This window comes from Athene noctua, chromosome 5 (assembly GCF_965140245.1).
Source record: "Athene noctua chromosome 5, bAthNoc1.hap1.1, whole genome shotgun sequence".
Lineage (NCBI taxonomy): Eukaryota > Metazoa > Chordata > Aves > Strigiformes > Strigidae > Athene > Athene noctua.
In genome coordinates, this window is record NC_134041.1 from 19,690,913 (window position 1) to 19,705,512 (window position 14,600).

The 14,600-nt window shown below is 40.2% G+C and overlaps 1 protein-coding gene across 3 annotated transcripts; it reads right to left on the reverse strand.

Moving 5' to 3' along the window:
* Positions 1–300: 300 nt before the first annotated feature.
* GCLM (glutamate-cysteine ligase modifier subunit) lies at positions 301–12,909 on the reverse strand. Of its 3 annotated transcripts, XM_074906588.1 has the most exons (7): positions 12,679–12,907; positions 9,900–9,965; positions 8,148–8,232; positions 7,336–7,392; positions 5,289–5,491; positions 4,070–4,184; positions 302–2,358 (listed from the first exon to the last, which is right to left on the reverse strand). In XM_074906588.1, the coding sequence occupies exons 1-7, from the start codon at positions 12,796–12,798 to the stop codon at positions 2,189–2,191; spliced, it is 816 nt and encodes a 271-aa protein (XP_074762689.1). In that variant the 5' UTR covers positions 12,799–12,907; the 3' UTR covers positions 302–2,188. The 3 variants fall into 3 exon arrangements, with proteins under 3 accessions (XP_074762690.1, XP_074762689.1, XP_074762691.1); XM_074906589.1 differs by lacking the exon at positions 7,336–7,392 and having other exon boundaries at positions 301–2,358; positions 12,679–12,909; XM_074906590.1 differs by lacking the exon at positions 9,900–9,965 and having other exon boundaries at positions 12,679–12,908.
* Between the last annotated feature and the right edge of the window lie 1,691 nt (positions 12,910–14,600).

The window sequence follows — 14,600 nt, forward strand, 5'->3', positions numbered from 1 at the left end:
GGCCCGGAGCGGCGGGTGGAGCCCGGCTGCTGCAGCGGGGCGGCGCGCCGGGCGGCGAGGGCAGAGGCCGCATGGGGCTGAGGGGGTGAAAGCCCCGAGTGGAGGCCGCTCAAGACCACTTTATGACAAAGTGTAAAATACTGTTATTGAGATAATGAGAATTCGTACAGGGCACAAATTAAAGGCCTAGAAAATTTTCAAATTTTAATTCAAACTTTCAAATTTCTCATGGAAGAAAATCTCATCTCTCCCACTTTGATGCAAAACAAATTACTAAGATACAACTCTACGCTATCACTGACCCTAGAAAAATAAATTATTATGTCTTCAAATTATGGTGTCTAAAAGGGTACTTTTCTACAGCAAGCAAACTGTTCAGTTTACAGAAAGGGAATAAATAATTATCCTATTAGAGCAGCCTATACATTGTTTTAGCACAACTCCTGTTTTGTAGCATTTCAGTTTGTAAAATTGAGTAATGCAATACTGAATGTCAACTGCCAAACAGAATTTACAGATAGTAGTTAATCAGCAGCAGCACACAACTCACATCTGGTAGGGAGGCTTAAAATAAAACTCAGGTCATTTTGAAACTCATACACACCAACTCAAACAATAAAAAAAGACTACATTTTGATTGGAGGAAAAAAATTCAAACTTTTATTGATGCATTTCTAGTTCCAGTTCCCCATCTCATTTATTAAAAGAACTGAAGAAGCCCAGGAGAATTTCCCAGTATTTGCCACCTACAGACTAGATATTAGAGGACTCAAAAGGTATCTTGAAAAAGATTCATCTTTTAATCTAGCGGAATCGATTATAGGAAGCTGATACTCTAGACAATACCTACAGGCATTCAAATTCCACTAGTTGCCTACATAACAGAATTTGAAAGATGTTGATGAAAATTAATTCCCTTACAGTCCAAATCTCAAAGCATCTACAACTAAGTTAGAGTACTACTAGTATGGTCTGATCCTGCCTGAAACCAAAAGGAAAATGAGCATTTTAGACACTCAATATCAAACTCCTCCTGAACTACAAGTTGAGCGTTTGCTATCTATTATCATTTAAAGGCCAAGGAAATGAAAAAGCCTTTTTGATAGAAAGACTTCATTAAACCTTGCCTTAGCTGCAGCAATTTCCCTAGGATTTAAAAGCCAGAGGGCTAAGCTACTGCCAAACAGAAATATACCTAACTTCAGGCTAACTCCTGCTTGCATCATTTCTGAATGGCACTCAAGCCACAAAGTTTCCTAGGCAACCCCAAAGTCATCATCCATTTTAAACAATCCTATAGTGAACAGCTTCAACATTTACTATATGTTCTGACCTGGCTGATTCTGATTGCGTAGTTCACAAGTATCAAAAAAACCAAGCCACAGCTGAGAAGACAGGCACAATTCAATTTTTGATTAATGTGTTTTTTCATCACTTGTTTTCAATTCTTATTTTAAACATTCACACAAGAATACATTTTCTGTTTCAAAGAGTAAAGATGCCATCACACCTGTGCAAACACTACACAAAGCATATTGAGGCACAAAGCAGCCAGAAGGAATTCAAGTAACAGTCAGAAAGTAATTTGGAAGATGCATTTTTTTTTCCTAAATCAGCGGTCTTTTATGCTATATTAAAAATAAACCAATTTTCCCATCCAAACAAATTAAACAGCTGGCTTGCCTATATATACATATAAAGTAATGAGATACCAGTTAAATTTTTTTGGGTAATTTTTCATAAAACATGACAATTTTCTACAAAACCTAGTCCTTGAATGCTTGAAATCTAGGTACCTACCAGATAAGTAATTATTATTTAAGAGAAATTTTTTTTTTTTAAATAAAAATATATACGCTTCTCTATACTACCTCATGGCAGCTAAAATATGACAATTTTACAGTGAACTGGTCATAAAAAGAAAAATATTTTACTGCTTCTCTATAGATAATTTCAATTAAAACAATAAACACAAAATATTTCATATTTTAACTGAACTGGTCAATAGGTTAAGAAAGAAAAATAGTGTTAGAACACTACAGACACTCCTGCTGATATCACACTGGATAATTACAACTTTTGGTCTTTGTTAAAATTTCTGTAAAAGTGTTTCCATGAAAAAAAGCAATGTTCCCCCCATCCCCAAGAAATTAAATCAGTAAGCCATTAAAAAAAAAAAAAAAGTGTTTTAAGAGGCATTTCTTCTAGCTTGAATGATATAGCCTTTGGACTTGATAATTCCTCTGCTTTTAACAATGACCGAATACCGCAGAAGCCATAAAGGAATCCACTCATGTGCTTTCGTGTTCTGGATGCTTTCCTGAAGAACTTCTTGGAAACTTGCTTCACAAAGTAATTCTGAAGTTAAAAAGGGATATTAATGCTTTAAATAACGTGATGTAAACAGCTGCAAAAAGCAACACTTAGAGAAGCCTTTTCCTAAGTCAAAAACCTTAAGCAGTGCCAGATTCTCCACAAATCCCCTCTTCTGGAATGCACATAGGGTAAAAGCAGCTAAATATTACAGAAGAAATCTTCAGGATGCTTTTTTTTTTCAACATTGAGTATTTCGCACAAAACTAATTAACTGAGATTTCTACAATATCAAATTGAGTTGATCAGCAGAGCCATTAGCAGGAAAAGAAAGTAAGTTACATCTCAGAAGCTAGCTAGACAAACCAGAGGTGAGTAAAGCATAAGGCTGAAGCCAGCAAAGCACTCTCAGCTGCCTCTGCAGTCACTGGAAGATCAACATTTATAGCATCTCCCATAACAGGGCTCATAACCACAAGACCAGAAAGCATTAAGAAAAATGAGCTTAAATGCCACAAAGGAGAAAAGGAAGGCACATACAAATCCTCCTAGTTTCCTCTGGAAAGTCAGTCAAGGGAACAATCGCTTTGATGAGTGTTCCCAAAAGACAGTCTCAATACCCTTCAGCTGACCATTACAAAAAAGCTAAGCTTCACATACAATAAGGGAATCACTACATGCTTTGTTTTCTATCCAAGTCCTCTTCTCCTTCATTTCATGACTCTCAATAGCGAGTATTTATTAAATTGCAAGTTGCACTTTGGACTTCACAGGACATGGAAATTGTTGGACTGAATGGCAATTCATCTTGTATGCTGCCAAAGCAGTACTGGCACATACCCAAGCATTGGTGAAATTCATTAGTTGTAACAGTGTTATGATAAAGCATGCATTTCATAAATAGCGTTTCATATACTTTTTTCTTTGGGGGGGAAATAGAAAGGAGAAGGAAGGAAAAGTATGATCATCATGAATACTTGGTCATAAGAAAGAATGTAGGGAAGGAATGAACTAAGTATTGTTTAAGACTTCTCGCTTACAATTCCAGCAAGATATTTAAGACATCATTATAGTGAAGAAGATTAGATGATGTTTGAGAGATATGAATATAATATCCCAAAATATTCTAGGGAGCGGGTAAGAGTTCTAGAGTTTAAAGGAAAGGCTCCAAGTCCTTCAATCATTTAGTAAATGAATCACTGCACAAAAAACATAAAGAATTTACACCAACTCTTTTTGTGATAATGTATTTTTAAGTCACTGCTTTGAAAGAATCCTGCTTAAAGCATAATAATTTTACATGTCTAGCATTACCAAACTACACAAAAATCAACTGGCCGTCAACATTTCTATGCAAGCCATTTCACAGACAAGTTCTGGGCAATTGGACTTTCATTTTACTGGCCTTCAGCAATACAACTGTTATTTCATTCCATGTTTTGTGGAAATAAGCTATTTTTTGAACATATGTAGTACAAATTTCTCAGTATCTTATTCTATTTACTTCATTCTCTCTTATTAAAAAATTAATTAAAACAATTTCAAGAAACTACCCAAGGCTGGGTGACTGCCTTTTCCCCCCTTTCTTGAAGCAAAAGAGCTTAATAGAAATATATTTTAGAGGAAAAACTTTTAGAATCCTTTGTTCAGGATTCAAATGTAACGACCTTTGAAGTTCAGAGAAAGATTATTCCCAATTTTTTACTGAATAAATGCGTTTAGAAGTCACCTGTTAACTTATCTGGCAAAGCCTCACCTTTTGGGTCATTGTGAGTTAACAGCTGTATGTCAAACTGTTTTGCAAATGCTGTGAGATCAGGTGGCATCACACAACAGGAAGCTAGGTTCACCTGATTGCTATTTGGTTTCACCTGAAAGAAACAGAATAATTTCATAAGAAAAAAAAATGTTAACGTACCTATTTTAGTTGTTTTCCCCAAGCCCCCTATTACAACACAAATTTTGCTTTTAACAATTTGCCTTTGACTACTGTTTTGAGGTCTGAACAAGGCTAATTCTGCATGTTGCTGAACAGGGAACTCTACATCTGCAATTTCCTGCAGCACAGACCTAAAACAAGAAGAGTATCTAACTTCACGTGCTGCCACAGCAAGATGAGTACTAACACATTCTGACTTCCCATGTGCTGTGGTCCCTACACAGCAGCACTTTTTCCCTCCCCTCTCTAGTAAAAACATTGTTGGGGCATTAATTTTGAAAAGACTTCAAATAAAAAAATCCAAATAAATTTTTGTTAAAGATATATATTTTACAGTCTTCCATGACTTCAGGTAAGTGCCTAAATCAGATTAAGTTAAAAGGGACACTCTTCCACTGGTCTCTTATACAGATACAGTATGTTCACAAACCACCAAAGAAATGTTGTAAGAGCAGCATTCAAATAACTAATAAGGAAATAGTAAATTCACAAGCTTACATGAGCATGGGCACACACTAGTACAGACCTCCAACACTCAAATGTTAAGAGGCAATTAGTCACTCTGGACAACAAAATATTGTGACACTTCATTCATAGCCTGTTTTCCTCTTTACATTTAAGCTTAGCATTCAAACACTATTTTTCCAAGGGGAAAACCCTCCATTCATAACAGTTTAAAGTGAAAAGCTATGTTTTCAGAGTCACAGGAATAAATCTGAAGGTTTAAGAGTAGTGTTTATACTCCCTCCTAAATATCAAAGCATTCAAAACTCAAACCTTCAGTACTTCAGAGAACCTGCTACTGAACAGACCTATGGTTTCCAGCCTCTGCTGGTCTGTAAGAACACTGAACAAGTGACAGTCATACTTCGAGCCTCCCCCACCTTGAACAACACTGTGAACATCCATAAGATGCTGAAAGTAATAAGGATAATTAACATACATCCAATTATAACAAGTTTATAACAATGTGACAGCCAGCAAAATAACAGTTACTCTGTCCTAGAAATGCTACAAGTAAGAAGTTTGTGCTCACCTGTGCCCACAGATAGAGCTGCTCTAACAGTGTTTTATCTAGGTCAGAGGTACCTATGGCAACAATCTTTTTGTTTTGAACTAGATTTTCAAGTTCTTGCCAATAAGGTTGCAAATACTCCAAGGAGAGGCTAGTTCCATCTTCAATGGGAGGTGGGGCAATAATGACTGAGTCTAACTGAGCAACTCCGAGGGCAGAACATGCTGAGGAAAAAGAACAGAGACACTGCAAAAATCTTTTGTGAAATATGGACATAAGCAGCATGACTCTTCAAATTCAGCAAAACACACACCTCCTGCTTCACCCTGCTAGCTTCCCATTCACCATTTGAAACTGAGTGTGTCAGCAGACAAGGACAGTAACGCTGTTTTTAGCAAAGAATCAAACATATAGCTGAAGGCCAATTTTCAACTGTAAGTCTTGAGGATAAAAAAACCCAACAAAAATCCCACCACCAAAAAAAGCATGAAGTTTTTTTTTTTTCCTTTTCAATGTTAGAACTGTATTTTTCTCTAAAGACTGTGGTGACATACAGTTCTTGATTCCGTCACTCTATTTCTTCCAAAATGTGTAACTTTCACTCTGAACTACAACTCAAGTACAGGGCACAGACTAGGAAAACTATTTGATATATGTGAGGAGTTAGACTAAAAGCACACTGAATATGGAGATTTAAATTGCCAAGGAGAAGTGGCAAGTCTTGGAGAATCACTGAGCTTTAGGAAAGGTGCAAGTCATGACACCCCTTCTGCACAGCAAAAAGAGTGAGACTAAATGGCCAAATAAATTATTTTCTTCTGGAGGAGGAGTATTTTTAACAAAGGGTACTACCACTTACAGTAAAGAGGCTATTAACTGGGGTATCAATAAAAAAGAATGATATCTGACCCTTTCTTCTTTGGTAACCCCTTATGCCCAACAGCCTTCCAAAGTGGTAAAGTTCAGTGCTGCTCACAATTACTGCTACGTTAGGCTAACTTTACATATCAGTAGAGTCACTGTATTTTCAGTAAGGCTTAACTATTTCATCAGCTGCCTGCAGCACTGTTTTATTTCCTAAATCTCTGAAATACTGCAGTTAGTAGCAAAGTTCACCATGTCAAAAGCAACTGACAACTAACAACAACTGGTAAAAACTACTGTATCACTGTTACTAAAACATCACATGCTATTCACCTTTTAACAAGTTTTGTGCGAAAGAATAAAACCCTGCTCCTGCTTCCAGCAAGGAAACATATTTGAGATTATGGATCCAAGGTTACAGTGATCCACATTTAATACGTTTACTGACCGAACTAACATGTAAATAGACTTGATTACCTAAGTGTCTCTTAACAGGATATACTTGTGACAGTTACTGAATACACCTCTGTTGGGGTTTGAACCCAGCTGGCAGCCAAACACCACACAGCCACTCATTCACCCTCCCCTGCCCGGGAAATGGGGGAAAGAATTGGAAGGGTAAAGGCAAGGAGATTTGTAGGTTGAGATAAGTACAGTTTAATAACTGAAATAAAGTATAAACATAAACAATAACAACAGAAAATACAAATGGGTAATGTACAACGCAACTGCTCACCACCCTCCAACCAATACCCAGCCTATTCCCAGTTAGTGATCCCAGAAAAGCCAAGATCCCAAAAACACAATCCCAGAAGCGAGAGCTCCGCTTCCTGGCCATCCCTCCTCTATATACTGAGCATGATGTTATATGATACGGAATATTTCATTGGCCAATTTGAGTCCATTGCTCTGGCTCTGCTCCCTCCCAGCTTCTTGTACATCTGCACACTAGCAGGACACGGGAAGTTGAAAACTCCTTGATTTCTTAGCAGCAACTGAAAACATCAGTGGATTATCAACATTCTTCCCATACCAAATCCCACACCGAATCCAAAACACAGCACTGTTCTAGCTACTAAGAAGAAAAATTAGCTCGATCCCAGCTGAGACTAGCACAACCTCTTAGACGGAAGAGGTGCTGATTTTATTTCTAAATACTAAAGTAAAAAAGAAACCCTACCAGAAATCTGACTTTCACACTTACCCAGGTCAACTGCATCTCTGATCGATGAAGAGTTCGAGCCAACGATGAAAAGTTTTGCTATTTTCAAAGAAACTGGGATCAATAACTAAACAAGGCAGCTATTATTAAATACATAGCTATTTATTTTTACTGTATGCACTACTTATGAGTTCTTGGGTAAAGGGTTCTTGGAATATATACCAATTACTTCAAAAATTGGAGAAAAAACAGCCTTCTGAAAGGTGACTCCCCAATAAAGACACTGTTCTCAAATTTCAAAGTTGTTGTGCAGTCTCAGATCAAGAAATCACCCAGTCAGATGATCTCATCAGCTCTAAAGCTAGGACTTAAGCATCAAGACGCTGAGCAATGACTGTAACAACCTGTATAAAAACCCCAAACGTAACAGTACAAACAGACCTCTTCATAACTTACTGAGACTCAAAAAGTACTAGTGTTAGTTTGGACTGTCTCCTTTAAGTTCATCATTCAACCTGGAAAAATTATGCAAATAAATGTGCTTCCAATGCTATTTCTTAATTGCAGTATTATCTGTAATATTTTGCTTCAGAAAAGTCAAATATACACAAAATACATTTAAAATGTCTCGAGGGGACATAAACTAGCAAAATGCTGAACTGCTTTAAAACCTGAAATATGAATTCAAGTCAGTCTTAGCCAGCTTCTAGATTACCCAAAGTACGACAGTATGCACTGATGTCATTTGATTATCAATTACATAACACAGCGGAAAAAATTACATATATGAATATCCTATTAATGACTGCATATGAAACCTTTTTATGCCACCAGATTTTTTACTACATTCTTACCTGATACTTTCAATTCATCCCTTTCTTCAGGATTTATTTTTTCTATAGCTTGAGCTACAGTACATTCCAGAACCTCCGGTATTTCCTGTAGTAAGTACATGAGACTTAGCACAACTCATCAAGAGGAGACATCGAGTTCCTGAAGAATGTTTTTAAGTAATAAAAATAATAAAAAGCACCTTATAGCAGTTAGAAATAAAAATAGTATAAAAATGCAATGACAAGGAAAGAAACCCAATGGTTCTTGATCTCTGAGGGGAGGTCAGGAAAATGAAGCTATACGAAAGGCACTATATGCCCCTAATATGAAAAAATAAATTACTGATAAGAATTATTAGAATAAGATTTAGTAGGATTCTGGTTTTCTGATGTGAACAGGTCACTGTGCCAGTTCAAACTGCCTTGCTTTAAAAAAAGCCTCATGACCAGCTGAAAAAAACCCCATATCAGAATTAGACATGTTGGGTGGGAGCATCTTTGCATAAAAGTATTTTGTAATTTCAATGAAGTCTATGAAATGCCTACAGTGAAAATGCTGTAAAATACAGATTTAAAACAATAATTTTGAAACTAAGAATTATAAAGTTTCAGAAATTTCACTCTCTGACTTCATTTAAAACTAGGCTGACATTTCATGTCAGCTAGCACACGGTGACTTTTTTAATTCTTTACCTACATGAGTTTTTGTATTATACACACCCACACCCACCCTGCCCCCAACCAAGAACTCTCCAGTAATTTTTGCTGCTTTACTAAAAAAATCCTCAAGTATGTCTTCAAGTTACTCCATACAGTCAGCAATTTAAACAAAAGCTCACTTTTTTAAATTACTGTAAACCAATATAATTCATGAAAAAATTTGGAATTATGCAGTTAACATGTTTTGACAGTAAAACCTAGCTTACACTAAATAATTAACTTTAAACAGATCACTACATCGTACAGAGACAAACATTTATTTACGTTCCCTTCTTGAGAAATCATTAGATCTTCCACAAATCATTCAACAATATCTGCCTCACCACACTCCAGTGTGGAATGCAGCTATGTGCAGTTGATGCTGCTATTACACAAGAACTAGTAACAAAGAAACAGTCAGTAAAGGTTTATAGGGGTTTTGTTTTTTTTAAATGAAACATGCTAATATTTCACAGAGCAATTAATGAATACAGTGGGAACTTATTACTGCTTTGCTGAATTTCAGAATCATCAGTGAAAGAGGAACAGGCAAATACACCAAGATCTTGATGTCAAATGCCCATGACTGAATTATGTGGAAGTCCTTAGCTCCTAAGGGAAAAATTGCCACTTCTGCATCTTCAGAAATATTTATGAGACAGCCAAGGCTATGCTTCAGAGTTGCCCTCCAAATGTGATAATCTTCAGCTATCTAGTTTATCATCTCCACAGTTTAGATAATTTCCCACTGAGTTTTTACGAGCATGCTAGCAAACTTCTAAAATACACAGATTATTTTTTTCATGATTGCCCCAAGAATTAACTTGCAATCTGACAGACCAGGACTTGTATTTTGCTAAGAATTGTCTTATTTGCTATGAATAGGATTCTCATTAAAGATTTTTAAAAAAAGGGGGTGGCAGGGCCTAAGAAATACTCTTTTAAGATATCTGGAGCTGCAGATACCTTTACAGAAATTTAATAGATTAATTTATATTTTAAAAAGGGGTAACCAACTACATTTTTCTCCATTTCCACATGTAAGATGGATAACATGCATAACAACCCTCCTACCTGATTTAGGTCTTGTCCAATCTTTGAGCTCCATTCAGTCAGTGTTTTCTGAATGCAGTCTCGCACCTAGAAAATATTTTTTCATACTGGAGTGTAGGTATGTTACAGCTGCACAGAAATACTATGATTCATAGGCATGTAGGACAGACGGAGCATGTGAACTAATGACAACATTCCCTCAACCACAGAAGATTCTTCTTTCATGGCTTCCACCTGAAACTTGTTCAAACTAGTTAACTTACATACTTTCCTCGCCTCTTTCACAAAGTTTTAGCAGCAATACAAGTACTGTATTTCATTTATTTCTCAGACCAATGCCATCTTTAAAGCAAAGAACAATGTTAAGCAAGCAAGAACTAGGGCGTGCAGTGGTGGTGGTTTGGTGTGGGGGGGTTTGCACAGATATTCTCAAGTTACAATGTAGTCGGATAGTTTCTGTGACATTGTTAGAAATGAGACTTTATAATCAATCATTAAATACTCATTATAACAAATACTTCTCTTTCCAAGATGCATTCATTTACTGCCTACCTATTCCACCATGCCAAATCACCAATGCTTTTAGGTCTTTCATTACTGAAGGGGGAATCTTCAGACCCTACCCCACACTTGCATTTTTCCTGCATCCACAAATGCAAAATAAACTTGACTAGGATTTTGATTATGAAATTACTTGAGCATAGTAAGACATAACTATTAAGTCTAAACCAGCTACTTAACTGCATACTGTACCAGTGCTTCAGCTGTACCAATGCTCTAGCTTCCCTCTGATACATCTTGGGAGTTGTTACTCCACAGGATAAACAAGCTGTCAAGACTGCTACTGCCACAGGCAGGAGCACAATTCAGAGAGCTCATAATGCCACGCACAAACTAGAAGCCCCCCCCATCCAACAGGAATCACAAAGTTTAATACATTAATAATACTTTGTGAGCACAAATTCTATATATTCTTTCCTAGTCATTTCAAAAGGCATGAAAAATAAACCTGAGTCAAAAGGCAAGAATTGACACCCTCCCCCCCCGCCAAATATCTACCCACAATGCTGGAACTCTGTAGCCTATTTTGATGCAACTTATCTTTTCCATGCTGAGGGAAAGTCAGACAGTACTAAATATGTATATTCTATATATTGCTACTTTGCAACTGTCACACTTTATATTTCTACTGCCTTTAGTATGCACAAGCCTTTGTATCCATAGCACACCATTCCCCTGCCCTCAACACCAGCGAAAAGCGCAGTGTATTTGACTGCTTCGACCACCTTTTCCACATACAGTGGCATCGCCAAATGCCCAACATCAGGGTGCAGAGTATGCAAAATTTTAGCTTACATTCTGCCACTGAGAACTATACACACACTAACTACACCAAATAGAACAGTTCAAAGTCAATTTATTTCTGATAATTAATGCCAATTATTTGCTTTCTGGAATTCCAGCAACTCTGGAACGCAGGCGGCCTCATAATTAAATGCAGATTTCCCTGTAAACAAATGAATTTAAATACCTTAACTGATTAGTTATGCACACTGACCACTCTTTATTTAACAACCTTCCAGAAACTGGTGCCCACTGCAATACAGCTATCTCTTTGCTACAGAATCTAGCTCTGTTTCACACAGATCACAGAATGTTGTAATAAGCAACCAGGCCAGATAAAAAGGTAACTACCACATGACAGCTAAATAAAAAGTATGATGAATTTTTCTTTCTCATTACATCATTCTCCCAGTCACCTTTCTTACCATTTGTGCATGACTAACAAGCAATCAGGCAACTTCTAGATTATCAGCAGTGCCACTACGCAGCAATAACCAGCTAAAACCATAGTCCTGATTATTAAACGACCATTTTCAGATTACTGTGCCATGACGAGACAGCAAATACAGTGGTTCTGAAGTTTATCGCAACAGGATCTCCACACGTTTTATCAGGATTATTTTGTTGACACACACTGCTAGAGGTAACAGTTTTAAATTGGTGATTAAAAACTTCTCTAAACTTTTTAACAGAGAATAACAGCTCTAATCTTTAAAGAGGACAGCAATGACCCATTTCCTTGAGACCTGTCACCACCGAGAAATTAATTTCAGTGTAGAAATTTTCACCATTTGTAACGCAAGCTCACATTTATTCCTATCATGGTTAAGGAAGTATCAGTGATCTCCTCTGCCGTGCCGTTACAGAGAGTGCTTAAACTTGTAAGGGTTTCAATACTTCGTTCCCCGAGAGCAGAAACACGGTCTGTTTTTTTTTTTTCCCGAAAGACTCCAACACAGCAAAGCGCTTCCGAGGGCGGCGGGGGACGGCAGCGATCCCCGCTCTGCGCTGCTGCTGGTGTGACTGGTTCCGGCTGTCACTTTTCGGCCGGCCGCCCCCTCCGCGCCGCAGAGCCGCGGGTTCGCAGCCCCGCCGGTTCGCAGCCCCGCCGCCCCCGGCACCGGCTCGGCCGAACTCCCAACGGGACGGAACACACAAACCAGGCGTTTAAAAAAAAAAAAAAAAAGCCTGCGTCGCCTTTCCGCACGCGCGGAGGGCGGGCGGCGCCGTGGCGGCCGTTCGGGCAGGGGAACCCCTTTCCGCTCCGTGAGGGCACCGCGCTCCGGACGGCGTTCCGGTGCCTCGGGCGTCACCACACCAGCCGGCGGCGGGGAGGGGTCCCCGGCGCCCCCCCCCGCCTCCCCGCCGCGGCACGGCCCACCCCGGCCCCCCGCCGCCGCGCAGGCGCCCGCCGCAGCCCGCCCCCCGCCTCAGGGCGAGCCCCCGCCGCGCTCACCTCCTCGCCGGGGGTGGCCGGGCACTTCTTGCGCAGGCAGCCCCAGTTGAGGAGGTTGCCGGTCTGCAGGGTGAGCGTGGCCGCCCGCTCCAGCAGGACGCGGGCGCTGTCCGTCCCCATGGGGAAGCCTGGCGCGGCGGCGGCGGCAGCCGGGTTCCCCGCGACACCGGGCAGCGCCGCGCCGTGACTCAGCACAAATACCGGCGGGGGGCGGGGGGGTGGGGAGGGAGATGCTTTGTAACCGTCCCCGGTCACATGGCACCGGGACAATGGGCGGCGGGGCGGGCCCAGCGCGGGAAGGAGCGCGCCGGCCGGGCGGCGCGTGCCCCGCCAGCGCCGCCTCACGCTCCCGGCGCGCGCGCGCGCGTGCGCGCCGCCCCTCACGTGGCGGTTGCCCTCAGCGGGCAGCAGCGCTCCCTGGGGGCCGGCCGCGGGGCGGGGCCTGGGGCGGGGCGGGGCGGGGCACGGAGCGGCCCCCCTGCCGTGACCCCCCCCGCTTCGGGACCGGGCGGCGGCAAGGCCCCCCCCGCGCCGCCTGCCCGGCCAGACCGGGCTGCGAGTCACTGGGGGTCCCGCCGTGGTCACCTCGCAGACGGTGCTCGCAGGCTCAGCAAAATCGGTCAAACCATCTGAATTTTAGTCACGGAGCTTTAAAGTAACATCGTCTTTGACAGAAACTGAGATCAAAGGCCTGAAAAAGGAAACCAAGTGCTTATTCAGTTTGGTTATGTTTACATTTCGATGAATCCTAAAACCTAATGTCAGGCTGTAACTCCAGTTTTACACCAGCTGATTTCAGTGAAGACACACCGGGTGAAACTTGAAGGATTACAGTTTGGAGATTTTTTTTTTTTTTTTGACTTGTGGAAAGCCACACTCTGAATGTTAAAGTCCTTCTGCATAGGAGACTGAAGGGGCGGAGGGGTGCTTTTTTTCCCCCTTTTTTTTTTTTTTTTAAATAACTACAGTTAGAGGGATCAGTGAGCCACAAATTGTAATTTTGCTGTCAGCACGGAATTTTGAATTGTGTTTCTAACAGATTTTCCTTCCTCAGGCTACATGTTGTGCTAATACAGAGAACCAACCAATTTGCATGTCTTCTGTCAGTCTAAAGAACTGCCTGATCGCTTTCTGGTACAGAAGGTTAGTTTAAATGTTCTTTATATTTGTGTTCTCATTACTTTTCCATATTGGATTATTTTTATGTGTTTCAAACATTTTCCTCACTGTATGAATACAGAGCATCTGGAAGTGATATATACTGAAAGAGATGTCAGCTTGTTTGGAAAAGCAGGAATTTTGGTTTCTTTTTCTTCAAAAATCCAGAAGGTCTGGCCTGGCCCAAAGGTTAACCATCCAGACTCGTAATCGGCTTGTGAAGGAGCGTACGCCTCCATACGCCTTCACAGTTATGCCCATATTTACACTAGTAGTGAATTCTGTTCTGTTGGGTGTTTCTGATCGGCCTTCTGGCTTTCCAGTAGAGGCCTTTTCTTTTGATGAAATTTATTCTTTGATATTTCATTTACATAGCTTTGATGGTTATAATTCTATGGAAGCAGGTTAAATTTGGGGATTGCAGAAGGTTTTCAAACAGTGTATAGCATAAATCTTTCCGCCTACTGGAAATTTATGGCAGTGAAAAAGCAGTGATCCTCTATAGCACTGTCGAATTTGTTGATATTTAATTACTTTAGCTCCAGAACAAGGATACCACGTAATGAAGACTGCCTTGAGGAAAAACGGTATCAGCCTCTATACTGTCACAACATTTGATTCTCATCGGCGGCAGGCGAAGGGATCTCAGCAGAGTTCTGCTGTCAGTCCAGTCACCCCTGAAACACAAGGTAAACTATCAGAGAGAGAAAGGGGGGTGTTTTCCACCTCATGGTCAGTTGTATATTTGCAGGTTATCTCATTAA

What these genes read in the sequence shown, in the direction of transcription:
- GCLM (XM_074906588.1), bottom strand. Translation starts at nt 12,798, where the DNA reads ATGGGGACGGACAGCGCCCGCGTCCTGCTGGAGCGGGCGGCCACGCTC. An exon ending in TTGGACAAGACCTAAATCAG is followed by an intron (nt 8,233 to 9,899) that starts GTAGGAGGGTTG and finishes TACTTACTACAG; the next exon opens with GAAATACCGGAGGTTCTGGA. An exon ending in AACTCACAATGACCCAAAAG is followed by an intron (nt 2,359 to 4,069) that starts GTGAGGCTTTGC and finishes TTTTAACTTCAG; the next exon opens with AATTACTTTGTGAAGCAAGT.